The sequence below is a fragment of the Mirounga angustirostris genome, unplaced genomic scaffold, assembly GCF_029215605.1.
Source record: "Mirounga angustirostris isolate CCGP_5_RB_7025 unplaced genomic scaffold, mMirAng1.0.hap1 SCAF_8, whole genome shotgun sequence".
In the NCBI taxonomy this organism is placed as follows: Eukaryota; Metazoa; Chordata; class Mammalia; order Carnivora; family Phocidae; genus Mirounga; species Mirounga angustirostris.
In genome coordinates, this window is record NW_026991716.1 from 126,423,264 (window position 1) to 126,440,928 (window position 17,665).

Here is a 17,665-nt window from a genome sequence, read left to right on the forward strand (position 1 = left end):
TTACTCTATTTTTCATTCTCTTTGAATTCATTTCCATTGCTTCTGTTTATGTCATAGTCTATATTATTTTCCTCTTTTCTTCCGTCTACATTATTGAGTAATTAATATGTGCCAAGAACCAGGCTAGTGATGTAGGCAGGCTGGGTCTGAGGACCCAGGGGAGGGTCCCACAAGACCAGCCAAGAGGGCCCTTGGCTTGGTGCAGGATAGAAATCAAACATGAACAAAAACAAAACAAAACAAACCAGGAGCCAGAGAAAGTGGAAGAAGAGTTTATTGAATAGCGTGAGTGACAAAGAATAGCAGAGTGTCTGGGAGACTCGGAAAGGAAGGGAGAATGAGTTTTGTCGTTGTTTTGGGCTAGGGGGTTATATTAGAAAAGGATTTAGGATACATGTTTCTTCAGGAATCCAGGGTAGGGTCAAATTGAGGTGAGTGTCAGGTGAACAACAGGTGTTATTCCATAAATTAGCGAAGCTAAAACTATTGATGCCAGTATCAGCCGAGGTTTGTTTGAAGCAAATGTCCTGGAACGTGTTTGGGATCTGGCTTTTCTTAGTTGTTATCAGGGATTTGGGGCCTAGAACAAAATTCAGAGAACGATTAACTTTCTTATTTCCCCCTTGAAATGAGAACAGAGCTTCGGTTATTTAGAGGCAAAATACGGAACATGAGTAAAAGGGGCCCAGAAAAAAAACAGCAGAGATGGAGTTTTTCTAAAATGGAGTCCCTTCAGCTTCCATACTTCACTAGTGCTGGGAATGCAAAGGAAACTTAAAAATGGCCCCTTCCTTTGAGGAACTCAGTGCAGTGGGAGAAAAACATCCGTATTTGAGTTGACTGTCACCCCAGCTCTCCTACAGGACATGATAGGAACAGAGGAGGGCAGCGCTAACTCTTCTCTCATGCAACTAATTCTCCAACAGTCCTAATTACAGTAGACTCAGTTTCTTTATTCTCTTTAGTCTTTCAGGGGTTTCTCTTCTGAAGAAAATTTTCTCTGTTTCCTCTGATTCACAGTTACCTTTCCTTCATTATATTCTCTTGATGCTATTTATTTTCTTTCATTCTTTTTTTTTTTTAAGATTTATTTATTTGAGAGAGAGCATGCATGCATGTTGGGGGAGAAGCAGAGGGAGGGGCAGTGGGAGAGCATCTCAAGAAGACTCCCCATGGAGTCTGGAGCCTGACAAGGGGCTCTATCTCACGACCCTGAGATCAAGACCTGAGTGGAAGTCAAGTCAGACACTTAACCAACTAAGCCACCCGGGTGCCTGTATTCTTTTTCTAAATAAAACCTTAATTAAAAAATCCATTTCAGGTTACTTCAGGAACTTAGTCACAAAACGAACACTTGATTTCCTTGCATAAATATTCCTACAGGGTCTATGTAATTGAATCACGGCATTGTGCGTACCAGCAGCTCACCTGGTCTCACTAACAATAAACAGCACCGTGTACACAGGACATAAAAAGAATCAAAGCAGGCTCTGGGCCTTAGTAAGCCTTGGTCCTTCAAGGGCAGTTTCAGTAAAATACCAAAACTGTTATTGTGACTCAGAGCTATCATAAAAAGTGTTTGCTTGTGACAAAAGTGAAAAAATACTTTATTCAGTTGTTGAATATATACAATAGTAGTCCCCTCTTATTTGGGGATATGTTCCAAGACACCCTCCTCCTAAAACCACAGATAGTATCAAACCTGATATATACTATGTTTTCTCCTAGATTAACATAACTATGATAAAGTTCAATTTATAAATTAGGTACAGTAAGAGATTAACAACAGTAACTAATAATGACATATAATAATTGTAACAATATCCTGTAATAAAAGTTATGTGAATGTGGTCTCTCTCTCTCTCTTTCAAAATATCTTATTATACTGTATTCACCCTTCTTCCTGTGATGATGTGCGATGATAAAATGCCTATGTGATGAGATGAAGTGAGGTGAATGATGTACGTAGGCACCGTGATGTAGTGTCAGGCTACTATTGACCTCCTGATAATATGTCAGGAGGATCATATGCTTCTGGACAAAGACTGACCATGGATCAGGAGGGGCCACTATACATACAAAAGAAATATCAGTAAGCATGACTCATATAAAAATACAGAAAATATAAAAATAATCAATAATATGCTATTAGGAAGATTTGGATATAAATTAGAGACAATAACAAGAATTAAAAAGAACTGTATCTGAAAGAAACATATCTATTATATGAATATGAAAAAATTAGAGGACAAAATGTAGCTTGTAGTAATAAAAAACCAACTGTATTTTAGCTACTAGAGAATTATAAATAAGGCAATGTTTGAAAGGATTTACTGCTCCAGAAATACAGTCTGGAGCTTGTGATGTATCTGCCCTTGAAAGTAGTAACAGAGATGGACTGATGGAGAAAAGATGACATTCTAAATGGAAGGTAATAGTCATTTTTTCATTAAAACATATTTATTTGTTTACTATATGGTTCCATGTGAGAACCATGGATTAAAACACACACATATAAAATGCACACACACACATTCTTTCTTTTCTCTCTCTCTTTAAACTCTGTTCTCCAATAGCAGCCAGAATACTCCTTATAGAAAGCAAGTCAGATGAAACACAAATTCAATGATGTCTCTACTGTATTTGAAACCTCCCTCCAAAACAAACAAAACAAACTGTTATGTGGACATTAATGAAGACACAGTGAGGGGCTGGCTGGCACAGAGGCTCTGTCCTCATTTGGCAGACTTATGTAAGAAATTAATAAGATGAAGTAAGGTGCAGAAACAAGGACCAGGGACTAAGTGAATGCCTGACTGAAGAGCTTATATTGCAAAGGTATTGGGGTAGGGAGGCACTAAAATTCTTTGAGTGGCCTAATTGTATTTTTTAAAAAAGATTTATTCAATACCCATCCATTGGCTGCCTACTGTGTGTTTTTGGTACATATCTGTCCCTTGAAGACTATGATCTGAAAATGATGAAAGTCAGCTTGGTCCCTTCCCTTGAGGAGCCCATGGCCTATTTGGGTGATCCTGGCAGCTGTATGCATGTTACTCTAGTGCAAGAAGAAATTAGAGCATGTTATATGATTAGGAGACAAGGACCAGAATTCAGGTGTGAAATAATAAAACCTCAGTCTAGAGGGGTGACTGAGAGATGGAAAAGACAAGTCAGGGGCTCCTGGGTGGCTCAATCAGTTAAGCATCTGACTCTTGATTTCGGCTCAGATGATGATCTCAGGATTGTGGGAAAGAGCCCCCCATTGGGCTCTGCGCTGGGCATGGAGCCTGCTTAAGATTCTCTCTCTCTATCCCTCTGACCCTCCCCACCCTCTCTAAAAAAAAAAAAAAGACAAACCAGATATTATAGATGTGTATGCCAAAAGTACACATACTTGGTGGCGGAATAAAGAAGGAGTCATAAAATATAACTCTATTTAAGCAGCTCCATTTTCATTATTTATTAAAGAGATAGGCTAATCACTTATTCATTCATTTATTCAGTCATAGAAAACCTAATTTTAAATACTTTCCAAATGCCAGTTACTCACAGGATCTACCCTCACTATTCATCCTGCATAAATCAATTTGTTTAGCATTACCACCTTTTAAATTTGTTGAATAGTAGAATTATTTTTATAGTAAAGAGAAAGAGACAAAGCTGACTAAAAGGATATATAGTATTTTGTGATGGCTTTTACTGTACTTTTATGCCAATTAAAATAAGAAAGCAGAATTCATTTACTCAATTTTTCTCATATCACTTAAAAAATTATTATCTGGAATGTAAATTTCCCATGCTTATTTTAAGGTTGCAAGGAGTTTTTTAAAAAAAGACTTAATTTGATTTTACTTTCTGAAGTTATCTGAAAGTAAAAGAAGAAAAAGAAAACCTTTTACATTTTCTGAAAATATACTGTCATTTGATATTTTATATGTAATTCAAAGATAGGGGTATAAATTTTCACCCGCTCTGTGAGAAGATAGTTTTATTTTCATAAAGTCTAGAGGTTGTATGATTTTAAGGTATGGCAATGTTTAAAATTTAATTTCTGATTTTGCATATGAAAACATTTAATAATGTTTAATGTATTAGGGAAGAACTTGTGCTTCTAGCCATGAAAGAGTAACAGAGCCCAGACTGCCTTTTGGTGTAAACAACTACAAAACTTGACCTAATATATGAAATAACTGTGTTCAGACATTGGAAAACAGTGCATGACCTTGATTCCAGGAAAGTGAAGGCAAACAAACAAGGTGAACCCTAAAATCACTCAGGCTTTCTGCCTGGAGGCAATTTCCTTGTTGTTCAGTGAAAGAGAACACAGAGCTTGGTGATCTTGATCATTTAAGAAGACAGAAATCAAAGTTTAGGAAGGCCACGGCAGTGAGAATTTGTTGTGTAGTGTAAGTGATAGAACTATTCAGAAAAAATGTCCTAGAAGTTAGCATACAGGTTCTCTTAAGCATGTGACTGAACACAAGTCTGCACATGAATAGGACAGAATTCAAAAAGTTCAGGTGAAAAAAAAATTACTGGGGAGCTGGAATCCCTGAGCTTACACAGATCCAGGAATTGTCTCATTTTCCACAAGCCAGAGTGGAGATACCTTGTTGAATACACAAGGAATTAAGTAGAAACCCCAGGTGGTCACACCTTAATAATGAGGCTTAATTATTCCTAGAGTAGAGACTCTTCTAGACTTGTCCTAAAAGAATAAAAACAATGCTCACAAGGAGTTAGCTGCCTGCCAGAACAAAGGCCAATACTTCAAGGAAAAACATCCAGCACACTATACCTTATGTACACAATGTACAGCATCTGGTCAAATTTTCATTTCCAACCACACCAATGATTATACTAAATGTAAATGTATGAAACACTTCAATAAAAGGCAAAAGTTCTCAGACTGGAGATGAATGCAAGATCTAATACGTGTTGCTTACAAGAAAATCACTTTAAATGTTTTGACTTTTTTGGTATCATGTCAAGTGAAATATGCTTAACAAACAGATTGAAAATGGGAGAAAGTTTAAACTACTCTAATAATGAATGATTCTTCAGTAATTTTGGACTAGTAATTTTTCTTCCAACAATTTACGTAATGTTTTAAGTTCACTAGAGCAAGTCACAGGGCCAATAATAGAGTTGACTTTCTTAGCCATCATTCTGTTTTTATGTATATAAAGTTGCTCAGACATTCATAATTACAAAATTCCATAATTCCTCAGATTTTACGAATTAATAAGAAAATATTACATAAGAAATTTGGGGTTAAACATTGCTCTTTCAGAGAAGAAAAATTTCTTTTTATTTTTCTGAGGATAATACAAATGAGTATAAATAATAAAATTCAACTGTTTCATTTTTTTAACTCTGAAAAAGATAATGTCATCAATTCCCTTTATGAAAGACATTATTTTTGAAAAACCTCCAAACCCAGCATGGAATGAATTGAAATTCACATCTGAACTCTAAAGATAATCAGGTATATTCGAATGCATGTACATAAGTTTCCTCAGCATATAGGATATTTTGAAGAATTATTCTTTTTTTATTATAGTATGAAAACAAGTCCATATTGAAATAGAAGACTTTCTGGGGAGACCATCTTTAAGTCATATGGACTATCCCTGTGTTACAGGTCATACGGAAAGGAGAAGTGAGCTGCTGCTGGATTTGCACAGCCTGCAAAGAGAATGAATACGTGCAAGATGAATTCACCTGCAAAGCCTGTGACTTGGGGTGGTGGCCCAGTGCAGATCTAACAGGTAGGAAGTGCCTCACTTCAGACCTTGTCCCTAACTATGGGCCTTCTCAATATGCCCATTGTTTAAAATGTGAGCAAGCAGCTCGTGTCTTTTTTGATGTTTATTTACAGTGAGCACTTTTTACTGCTCATGTCAAAGAGCGCACAGAAACCTCTTATAAGTTTTCCATGATCCATATTGAAAGGCAAGTTCATTTAAAAAAAATTTCTTTTTATTATGAACATGGATTTTTTTAATCTAAATAAAAGTGTATTAAAGGGGTATTCTGGTATACCAGTTGTTTTCTGTTTTTCTTTTTTAAAATTTTATTTGAAGGTATTTCTAGTACCTGCATTTATATTTGCAATCATTTCTCGAACATCTATGTGTGAGGCAGTATTTTTTTTTTTTTTTTGCTTTAAATTTATCTTGCTTTATTACTTTATTTTGCTTAAAACTTATCAGGGAAGAAACATGTAAAAATAATATAAAATTGTTATTAATATAAAAGAGATATTTATAGTGCATAAAGTTTGTTAGGCAGATAAAGAGATGAAATTCCAGAGAAAAAGTAGAAGATGGGAAAATGAAAGCCTGTAACACATTTGGGGAAAACCACAAAATAAGTGTATGGGGTTGGTTGATAGGCACAAGGACCTAGCAAAGGCCAGAAATGAGACTAGTAGGGTTGGTAACAAGCTTCTGCATGACCTTTTCCTGAGGGTTTGGACTGTGGCTTTAAGCACAGGAGAACCATTGAAGAATTTAAATTAGCAAATAACACCATGATATTTGTGTCTCAGAAAGATGCTCCTCCTAGCAGTCTGAGGAGTGTAGTGAGACTGGATGAAAAACGAAGCTAGGAACTACTGCATTGGTTCAAGTGAGTAATTTCAGAGGGCAGCTGCAGCTGCAGCAGGAATGGATGAATATATGAATGCAAGAGATGGTTTACTAGTAAAATCAATGGATATCATATGGATGGATTATATGAGTTTGTAAATTTCATAAGAGCAATGTTCAAATATATGAATTTTGTTTTCCATGGATCCTGATATGAGCTCACACATGAGAGATGTTTCACAAATACTTTTCACAAATTTTAAGAGTAATAGAGCCATAGAAACTGTCATCTGAGTACATAAAGACTTTGTCATGTGAGTGATCTCGTCCCTCCTTTTAGAAAGGGGAAGCTGAGGCCCAAAGGGGTGTACTTGTGTGCCCAAGGTCATGCAAATAGTTAAAAGCAGAGCCCAGTTCACTGACTCCTGATCCCTGGGTGTTGTTGAAAATAATTATGAAGGGTAACATTTCTGATTGTTTTTTACTTTTTCACCTGTTTCCAAATACGAATAGCAGCTAAGAAATTGTATGACTTATTCAGAACACATCAAAAATGCTGGGTAAGTAGAACCAGGTCACATAATTAAAATTTTACTTATTCAGTGAAAGTACCTTGTAAAATGGTAATCTTGTTAGAAAAAGTTAATCTAAAATGAGTGTTAGAAAGCTTTTAGAAATTATTTAGTACAAAGACCTTTTTTAAAGAGAAGGAAGTTAGATTAGAATACATTTGAAGATAAAAACTGTATCTCACTCATATTTTTATTCTGTCACAGAAAACTGCTTTTCAACTTTAATATGCCTAAAAATTACCCAGGTATTACCCACTTGCAGAGATTCCTGTTCACCAGTTCTTAGATGGGACCCAGCAAATTCTGAGGCACCTGGTTCCTGTCCCATCCTGTGAGAAACATTAATCTCTGGCTCATAGTCTAGTGCTTAGGATATAATAGCTGTCTAATAAATGTTCTATTGAGAGAAATAGAAAGAAGAAGGGACTTACCTAAGTTCATCCAGTTCAGTGCATTTGGTTAATAGAGAAGCCACTATGAGAATCCAGGGTTTTTATCCCTGGGTCTAACTTATCTCCTGGTTGCATGCAATAGACTGGCTTGGAAAACCTTTTTCAGCCACTTTTGGACAACAAGTCTTCTCTCCCACTCATGCTATGCCTCTGTTCACATCTTTATCCTCCTTCATAGTGTGTGCTTCCTGCTGGGCCGTTTTAAATCAAATAGGGGGTTGACTTACTAGTCAGTCCTCTCTGCTATTTGACTGAGACTACAGCTGACTGTGAAGGGTTCAAAGACAAAGCTAGCCTTTCTCAGGTTGATTTTAGAAATCAGAAGTCCTGGCTTTGAGGTGTAAGAATTTTTCTCTTGTCTACATTTTTTTGGGCTTCCCCAAATTTTTCCTACTGCTCCATTTTTACTTTGATTGGGGCTCATCTCATGCCTGGTAAAGAACTTCTATCCTATTTTAAGACATTAAAATACAAAAAACATTTTCAAAAGATCCAATATGTTATAATTATGGAACTCGAAATCATATATTTTATTCCCTAGAGATCTCCCATTGTGGGTATATTTTTTTCCCACTGCCAAATGATGATCACCATTGATTTAAGGCTCTTTGAGTGAGTAAAGCATAAAAGAAAAATCCTCCTTCACTATACTTATTTAATGTGATTATCTTTCTAAAATATTTAATCTATCATCCTTCACATGCATAAAAGTCACGTTAGCGTTCAAATGAGTTGAGCCGAGCAACAACTCAGATTGCCCTTTTCTAATAGCAATAGGCAAGTAGCTACTTTTGGATCATATATTTGATTATTGTGCAAATCTTATGTTTTGGGTCTTTCAGAGTACACATCTCTGATTTAGTTTATACTTAGTTTCAGTGACACCTGTCATTTCTGGATTCCTTTCAGTCTTACTCATGAATGGACAAAGAGGTCTCATTTGCCACTCATTTGGTGCCATGTCAGGCTCAGAGCAAGTGTGCACTACGTGGCAATGTGTTGTTGGTTGTTGTCATGGTAGCAGTAGTTGAGAAAAGAGAAAACCCACAGGCAGAGAATACCAAAAACCAGTAGAAACACTCAGAGGAGTAAATGCATGGCCTTTAAGTAGGTGTTTTGTTTTCACAGGTGGATTTTTTTTTTTTTTACTGAATTTTAGTTAAAATGAGAAATCACTCTTCTTTAGGATATGGTGTTTTTACTGAAGATAAAGCTTGTTAATACGCATAAAATTATTTTATGAGATAGTTACTTTCCATATATGCTCCAAAGGCTCTAATATTAATGAATAAAAACATGTTTATAAATGTGTTATTGTTTTCATTAGAATATATCGTTTGTTGGCTATAAAGAAAAAAATGGTATACTACTTAGAGGAAGCACTTTCTGAAGCTGTTAATAAGTTTCTCATACTTTCTTCTTGGGAAAATGTACATTTTAATTCAGCATTTAAATTTCACTCTATTTCTTATGATGCATAAACAGGGATCTCTTCTGCCACAATATAAAACTTGACAGTAGTTTAACAATCCATGAACCAATTATATGTAATCTGATGCTACTTATTTCTTTTTCTTTTTTCTTAGATTTTATTTATTTATTTGACAGAGAGAGAGAGACAGTGAGAGAGGGAACACAAGCAGGGGGAGTGGAAGAGGGAGAAGCAGGCCTCCCGCTGAGCAAAGAGCCTGATGTGCGGCTCGATCCCAGGACCCTGGGATCATGACCTGAGCCGAAGGCAGATGCTTAACGACTGAGCCACCCAGGCGCCCCTCTTTTTTTAGTCTCTTCACATGAAAAATAGACAGGGGTGACATTAAAGTTGAACACTGACCATGAAACAGAATTTCTCCTTGTAGATAATTGATATTAATGTAATAACATTAAAGAAAGCATTTTGATGATGCTTTATTGATTATGAAGTATTATTGTAACTGCTATTAAATGTCCAAAGACCTTTTGGGTAGAATAACTGTGGACTTTATTTCTTGATTCATATTAAATTTGTCTTAACCTAATTGGGAAAAAACCCAGTATTAAATTGTCATTCCTCCAATGCATTTGGATCTTATAAGTGAACCAATATTTGTTTAAAAAATTAGGAGTAACTTCCTGTACCTCAGATCAGAGTTATTACTACTTCTCTTAGATTTTGCTCAGGAATTTGTAGTCCGATAGCTCTGGATTCTCTGGGAAATGGACTTGTCTGATAGCTATGAATTCTCTGGGAAAACTGTAACCACAGATAATGCCAGATCCCTAAGTTTTCGAGGCTTTAGATAGAGTATGCGCAACTCACATAAAGTCTTTTGCTTTTGGTTGCTGGGGGTCAGGTAGGGCCAGGACAGTCTTTACCACTATTTGAAGGTAACTCCCACTCCTTCCAGGCTTGGGATACCCAAACACATCCGGGGGTTGGACAACTCTTTAAACCTCAAATACAGGACAGAAAAGTACATTACATATTATATTATATATATGGACAATATGGATATTACAGCAAATTCTCTCAAGGAATCAAAGCTAATGCTTCTGAAATTTAGGATGTCTAAAAAAAAAAAAAAAGAAGGAAAGGAAAGAAGAAAAAGAAGGAGAAAACAAAGCTGGTTCAAAATATAAATTATCAGTCCCTATCCTCAAGTGACTGTTTTGGGTGGTCCTGGACTGTCATTGAAAAGTCTGGTTTCCCCATAGGGAAAAGAATCTAGGATCTTCAGAAGAAATAAAGCAATCACAGTAGAGTTGTAAGCATATTGTTTTGGGGTGTTGTTGACAAAATGGTACTGTTACAAGCACAGAATACTCATATCTCCTAACATAAGCATATTTTTCTTCATTTGTGTATGGTACACTGTGTAGACTAGGCTTAATTTACAGCTAGGCTTGGACAGCTGATTATCTGTGGAGATGCCTGAGTACCTACCTGTCTTTGACTCTTGGCTACATTAAGGGGACTGATATTTTTTAAATGCAGTTTTGAGTTTGAAGCTCCACTGGTAACAACCAAAATCAGTTTGTTTACTGATGGATTTCAGCTGGCATATTAGATGGGCTTACTTGGCCATATGACTTGAAGGTCATTAAAAGACTTCACTGGGAACTTCTGCCTTGAGCTCTCAGTTCAAAGATGAAGTGTGCCCTTGTGAGAGTAAGGATCTTAGAGAGCTTGCACTGGGATATCCCTTTGCCCCTTGGTGCTTACCTGCACTGTCTTTCTCTTACTATGTTATACGTTTTGCCTTTAAGTAAAAAACATTACATGAGTATGTTCTATGAATCTTCTGAGTCCTTTCAAATATCTGAACTTGTGGAATCTTTGCATATACAAAAATATCATTATTGGAAGTTAGTGAGATATACCTAACAATAGCTTGATATAATTGAATTATTGAGTTAATGATTGTCTAGTAAAACATAGGTTTAGGCAAATACTTATTACTAGTAAGGTGAATACTAAAGGCAAACTCAAATTTATATAGTTTTAAATCAGTAAAGAAGAGAAGTATGAGTAAGAAAGAGTATACAAAGGAAATATGATATATGTAGGACTCTTCTTCAGATGATCTTGCACAGAAGATCATTGTATAGTCATCAGCTTGCTATAAAGTTCTTCAGTAAACAGTCAACTTCCATGTGCCTTCAGCTTCTGGAGGCTCTCTGCAGAACCTCAGTTTAAAATCACTAAGGGGTGTAACCTTCACCAATATTAAGGTTCCTTTTCATTTGTCCAGAGGGCTGGGAATGAAGACAGCCTTGCATAATTTAAATTCATGAATAAGTATTCCACTGAAAATGTTCTCATATCACTAGATTGACAACTTGGAATGTGCTAAGACCACAAAATCTAATCATATTTTAGCCTTTGTAAGTATTGTAGCTTTTCAACAGAATGCTTCAACCCATCTGCAAAATAAACACACTGTTTAAACTAGTACATATTCACAAACCACAGAGGGAGAAAACTGTATACAATCCCTTTGGAGTAACTCAGAGGTTCTTTTGCAATTGTTTCAGTTAATGCCTCCACCTTTACAATTTGTCTTAATTGATTTAATTACAAATGAAGCATGAACTGGCCACATCTGCTATCCTGGAAAAATGTTTCCCCAATAGTGTTTAATTTTGTGGCCAATTTGTCCCTACTGAAATGAATTCTTTCATTTGTTCCATCAGGATTTTAGCCAATGCCTGGTAGATATTTTATCTGGTACTCTCAGATAGCCATTTTGGTTTTGTCAGACATTATCTTCATGAATCTTACAACACAGTCATGAAATTTCTGGAATTTCTTTTAAGAACTTCTTTTCTGGCCACATTTTGTGTATCTATAATTGAATACTTGAACTTCTTCATGAATTTGTTACTATCATAAATTATTTGTTTTATATGAAATGCTTTTGTTAGGATTTTTAGTCAGAGCAGTCTGCTTAGCATGATAATCTCTAAAATATTTCTATCGTATTTCTAAGTATTTTTATAGTATCTATAACTTTTACGGTACCTTTTTTTTTTACAGTGAGCCTACCACAATGAGCAATGGTTCTTTGATATGTGCTATGCTGTTGAGTTAATACATCTAGATTATGGTGTATCATTTTTATATTTACACAAAAAGAAAGATTTATGATAATCTAGGTACATATGATAATCAATATGTTTATGTGCTCTGTTCCAATCCATCTTCCTATTTCTGTGAAGTCTTTTATCCATAGGGATTCTGGGGCTAACATATTCCTTAGATAATTTTTTTTAATTATACATAGTGTAGGTATTTTCATGACTAGCAGCTGTAATTTGATCATCTGTAGGGAACCATAGTACATTTTGTCTAGAAGTTAATCCTACCTATTAAAATTGTGGGTTTTGTGTCACAGAGAATAGTGTATCCTTCTCATAATAATCTCAAAGTACCAGTTGTGGGTTGGGGCATAAGATTGTTAAAGATTTTCACCATTTCTATGGTTTTATTAAACCAATTTATCTGATGTTCTCTGTAGTGAGATTACTGGTGGACATAAAGACACCTGTATCAATAAAAAAGAGGTATTGCTTCCCTTGGGAGTTCAGAGGAAGGACAAGGAGTTATTGGGTACCAGTGTTTGCCATGGAGTTAAGTCACTGGACAGACTTCAAGTAATAGGCCTGAATTTTAGCTAATGTGGGACATTGGTTCTTTAAATGACACTTCTGTTTGAAGTATCTCTAGGTTTCCTTATCTACAGGTTCCCAGATCATAGAGAATAGAGGTTCTTTTGGTTGTTTTACCTAAAGATCCACAACTATATTGATTTCTGGCTTATTTACTTTTTAAGTCTATCTAGAAATGTCTAATCACATATTGGATATTTTCTTTTTTTTGGATATTTTCTAAGTTAGTAATTTTACATTTTAACATTTTCTTCTGTTTGGTCTCCTAATTCAGGTCTGAGCCCATTTACAAAAAGAAAAGGTATAGTTTTTCTTGTCAGGTGTTGAGTCTACCTCAGAATTGTCTGAAGATGTCATAAAGTCTATCTTTTTATTTAGTTTATAATTTTGCATCTTTGTTGAAAGAAAAGCTTTCAAAATTGCCTTATGTAATGCATTTTCTATTTTTTAAACTTTATAACACTAGGTTATTTAAGTCTTCTGTTTAAACATTTTACTCCATGAGGCTAACAATTAATTGAGTTAATTGGTACATATCTATAGTGTACGACAATAAGCATCTAATAAAAATCCTGAATTCTACAGAAAATATTTTGCCTGTATCCCTGAAGTTCAGGAAAATCATTAATTATAGCTCTTAATTTGGCTCTAGACCAGGGTTTTAATTCAACTTCCATAGATCTGACTTGTGTTCTAGAAATATAAAATGTAATATTCTTTTCTAATGAAAACTCTAAGGAAAGACTAGCTCATTTACAAAACCAGGTAAAGTTGCACAGAAAAAGAAATGAAAAGAGGGTTAGCTTTCAGATTATAAAGGCCTTGACAGAGACTACACTGGAATTTGAATTTTATTTAGCAAGCTCAGGATGCCAACTAAAAAAGTTTAGTATTGACTATTCAGTATTTTATCTCCTTATTTGTTTACAGCCACTCTTAAATATTTTAATTAATTGAATATGTTCTATCAAAAGCCCCCCATAATAGTTCTTCTTATTCTAAATTATCTATCTAATCATTTTCCTAAAATTTGCAAGGAAATGAGAAGATTTAGGATTAAAATGTGACTTTTTAGAGGAAGCGCAAGTTCTCCCAGGAAGAGGTTGAGACTTTGACATAGATAAACCCCTGACACACAAGAGAGAGGGACCACTGTGATCAGTCAAGACTGTGTGCTTGTGAATGGCTGGAGCTTGTTTATTGCCTTGAGTCTGTTCCTACTTGGGTGATTATCAGAAGCAAGGGTTAACACTGACTGATTGGCTTGCAGAAATCATGTTCATTGAGGGGAGCTGTTGTTGACTAAACAGGAGTAAAACAGGTTCTGATGGTTCCTGTTCCCATGGCCGTAGAACAATGAGTCTTTTCTTAAAGTCATGGACATATTTTTATTCTCACAATTTGGGAAATACTGGCCCAGACCAAACACAAAGTTCTATGAAGGGGTTATCTCCAGGACCTGACAAATTTCTCTCTCTCCGTGAAATACAAAACAGACTTTATTCTCCATCTGAGGGAAAAGATAAGCCAGGTATTTAGGAACATCTCTCCTTTCAAGAGATGGATGACAGGAGATTTCATCCTTCCTTGGTATGTCTAGTAGAAGCTGATAACTCAAGGCCCTCAGATGCCACAGATGGATCATACATAACTCAAGGGGTGAGACAAAGTGAGTAATATGTAATAAATGGGAAAATGTAGATTCTTCTAAAGAATTCAAATAAAATTTATGTTTAAAACACTCTGCCGGCCAAAACAGTACTTGTCTATGAGCTGGACTTAGCTCTGGACAATAGCTACGTGAAAATAAAAATTTTGTTAGTGTATTTCTTACTAACGTATTCTATTACATTATCACTATTTAACCTTCCCGGGAAACACAGTTTAGCTTCCTTCTTTTTCTTTTTCTGAAAGTGTAGAACGAAGTTCCACCCACAGAGTGGCATCCATTTGTAAAGCTGGTGTTGGGAGAAAAGATTATTTTTATAGGCTCAAGTATGTCACATTAGTCTTGTGGTGAGATCAGGTTTGGGAATACAATTGTCTTCATAAGACAATGATGTATATATATTAGTGTAATAATGAGGCATTTTAAAAAATAATTAAAATAACACAAAATGTTGGGTGCCTGGGTGGTTCAGTTGGTTGGGCAACTGCCTTCAGCTCAAGTCATGATCCCAGAGTCCCAGGATCAAGTCCTGCATCAGGCTCCGTACTCAGCGGGGAGTCTGCTTCTCCCTCTGACCCTCCCCCCTCTCGTGCTCTCTCACTCTCTGTCTCAAATAAATAAATAAAATCTTTGAGAAAAAAAAAGAAATAAAATACACAAAATGTGGAAGATGTGAACATAGCTATGTCTCTGGTAACTAATAAGCAGTGTTATTATTGATAGCAGAAATCTTGGATTTTAAAACTATTTTTCTTGGGACACTGGGGTGGCTCAGTAGGTTAAGCATCTGAATCTTGATCTCAGCTCAGGTCTTGATCTGAGGGTCGTGAGTTCAAACCCCACACTTGGCTCCGTGCTGGGTATGAAGCCTACTTGAAAAGAAAAAATTTAAAAAAAAATTAAAACTATTTTTCTCATTACAGGCTGTGAACCTATTCCTGTGCGCTATCTTGAGTGGAGCAACATAGAATCCATCATAGCCATCGCCTTTTCCTGCCTGGGCATACTTGTCACCTTGTTTGTTACCCTCATCTTTGTGCTATACCGAGACACACCAGTGGTCAAATCCTCCAGTCGGGAGCTCTGCTACATTATCCTAGCTGGAATCTTCCTTGGTTATGTGTGCCCTTTTACTCTCATTGCCAAACCTACCACCACATCCTGCTACCTCCAGCGCCTTCTGGTTGGCCTCTCCTCTGCCATGTGCTACTCTGCTTTAGTGACCAAAACCAACCGAATTGCACGTATCCTAGCTGGCAGCAAGAAGAAGATCTGCACCCGGAAGCCCAGGTTCATGAGCGCCTGGGCCCAGGTGATCATTGCCTCAATTCTGATTAGCGTGCAGCTAACCCTGGTGGTAACCTTGATCATCATGGAGCCCCCCATGCCCATCCTGTCCTACCCAAGTATCAAGGAAGTCTACCTTATCTGCAATACCAGCAACCTGGGTGTGGTGGCCCCTCTGGGCTACAATGGACTCCTCATCATGAGCTGTACCTATTATGCCTTCAAGACCCGCAATGTGCCCGCCAACTTCAATGAGGCCAAATATATTGCCTTCACCATGTACACCACCTGCATCATCTGGCTAGCTTTTGTGCCCATTTACTTTGGGAGCAACTACAAGATCATCACCACCTGCTTTGCAGTGAGCCTCAGTGTAACGGTGGCCCTGGGGTGCATGTTCACTCCCAAGATGTACATCATTATTGCCAAGCCTGAGAGGAATGTCCGCAGTGCCTTCACCACCTCTGACGTAGTCCGCATGCATGTTGGTGATGGCAAGCTGCCCTGCCACTCCAACACTTTCCTCAACATTTTCCGAAGAAAGAAGCCAGGGGCAGGGAATGCCAAGTGAGTTATCTGACCAGCTTTACCTCCTCCTCTCCCTTTTCTCTTTGCTTCTCTTTGACTAAATCATATTCTTCCATTTCCATATTCTTCCAGTTTTCATTTCCTTTCTTAATCTTTTCTCCTTTTTTCCAAATTTCACATTCTCTTGCAGTAGGAATACTAAAAGTCTCTTTGTTTTCATTCCTTGAAAAGCAAGGAGCATGAAGCAACAACCAGCTGAGCATATCCTTATTCTTACCTAGAATCTTCAGCTTCTTTTCTGCTAATAATTTTTTCCTTTTACATGGGTCCTCACCTTTATGGAACATCAACACTTCTCTGAGGTCTGGGTTTAAGATGCAAACTCTAGTTCTAATTTCTAGTTTAGACTATGATTGAATAAAGTTTCTGAGTTATTTTTATCACTCTGGAGTTTCACCATTACTAATCATGGGTTGGAAGGAAGGAAATTCAGCACCTGGGGAAATTTGACTATTTCATAATTTGAGTGCAACTAGCAGGAAGTCTGTCCTGGAATAAGTTCCCTTAAGCAACTGTCCTACCATGCCCCTCTTATTTATTGAGCATTAATGGATATTGTAATAAAGATGTTCCATAATGCTACACATGAGCTGTGCTTCTTCTACTGCAAGGTCACAACCAGAATGGTTTGCTTCTGAGCCATAAAGCATCAAAAGAAATAAGAAGCTAAATAAAGGTGAGGAGCTCCACACTGACACGGATACTTGAAGTTCTAAAGGTAATTGAACCATCTAAAAATTCCTCAATTTTCCCCATTAGCAGTGTTAATTTTTTTTAAACAGTCCTTTAAAAGTGAAGAATTTTAGTATAAATAATTATAACATATACATTGTTGTATATGTTTTTCACCCACCTGAACAAGCCAGCAAGAGAAGGGGAATAGGTGTTATTTTCTCCCATTTTATAAGTGAGGAAACTCAGTCACTGTGAAATTCTATGACTTGTAAGTGTAATTCTATTTGGTTAGATAGTCTTTGCCTAGGTCTTAACTGGCATGAAATTTCTCATCTTACCTTATGTCAAAAAATGTACAGGCCTTAAACCTCTGTGTTTCGTATCTTTACTTGCCAAGCAGTACCATGGGCATCTATAACAGAAATCATATAATTGGTTTGAGGATCAGATGAAGGAGTCTATGGGAAAAAATATTTTTTTAATCCATGGAATTATTATTATTTCAAATAATAAATAATTTTTTCAGTGTTAAGGATTAAGATCATAATGCAGGCTTACTCATTGCTATATCCATTTCAAGTTCTAAATAAAACACTGATAGTAAAATTTGCTTAGTCATTTTTTTCCCTTGCCAGGCTTTTCATGCTATCCAGCATGCCATCAGGAGCAGCCCCTGGC

The 17,665-nt window shown here is 36.4% G+C and overlaps 1 protein-coding gene and 1 long non-coding RNA gene across 4 annotated transcripts in view; one reads left to right on the top strand and one right to left on the bottom strand.

Moving 5' to 3' along the window:
- The window catches only part of GRM1 (glutamate metabotropic receptor 1), a 418,438-nt gene that overhangs the window by 361,319 nt on the left and 39,454 nt on the right, over nt 1-17,665 (top strand). For all 3 annotated transcript variants that reach the window (XM_045866132.1, XM_045866133.1, XM_045866134.1), the window contains exons 6-7: nt 5,648-5,774; nt 15,361-16,291. In XM_045866132.1, the coding sequence (XP_045722088.1) occupies nt 5,648-5,774; nt 15,361-16,291 (1,058 nt within the window). The remainder of the gene's footprint in view (nt 1-5,647; nt 5,775-15,360; nt 16,292-17,665) is intronic.
- The window catches only part of LOC123837250 (uncharacterized), a 55,120-nt gene continuing 37,721 nt past the window's right edge, over nt 267-17,665 (bottom strand). Inside the window, exons 3-4 of the long non-coding RNA XR_006789174.3 lie at nt 17,326-17,399; nt 267-580 (exon numbers count right to left, since the gene is read on the bottom strand). This is a non-coding gene — a long non-coding RNA (uncharacterized LOC123837250). The remainder of the gene's footprint in view (nt 581-17,325; nt 17,400-17,665) is intronic.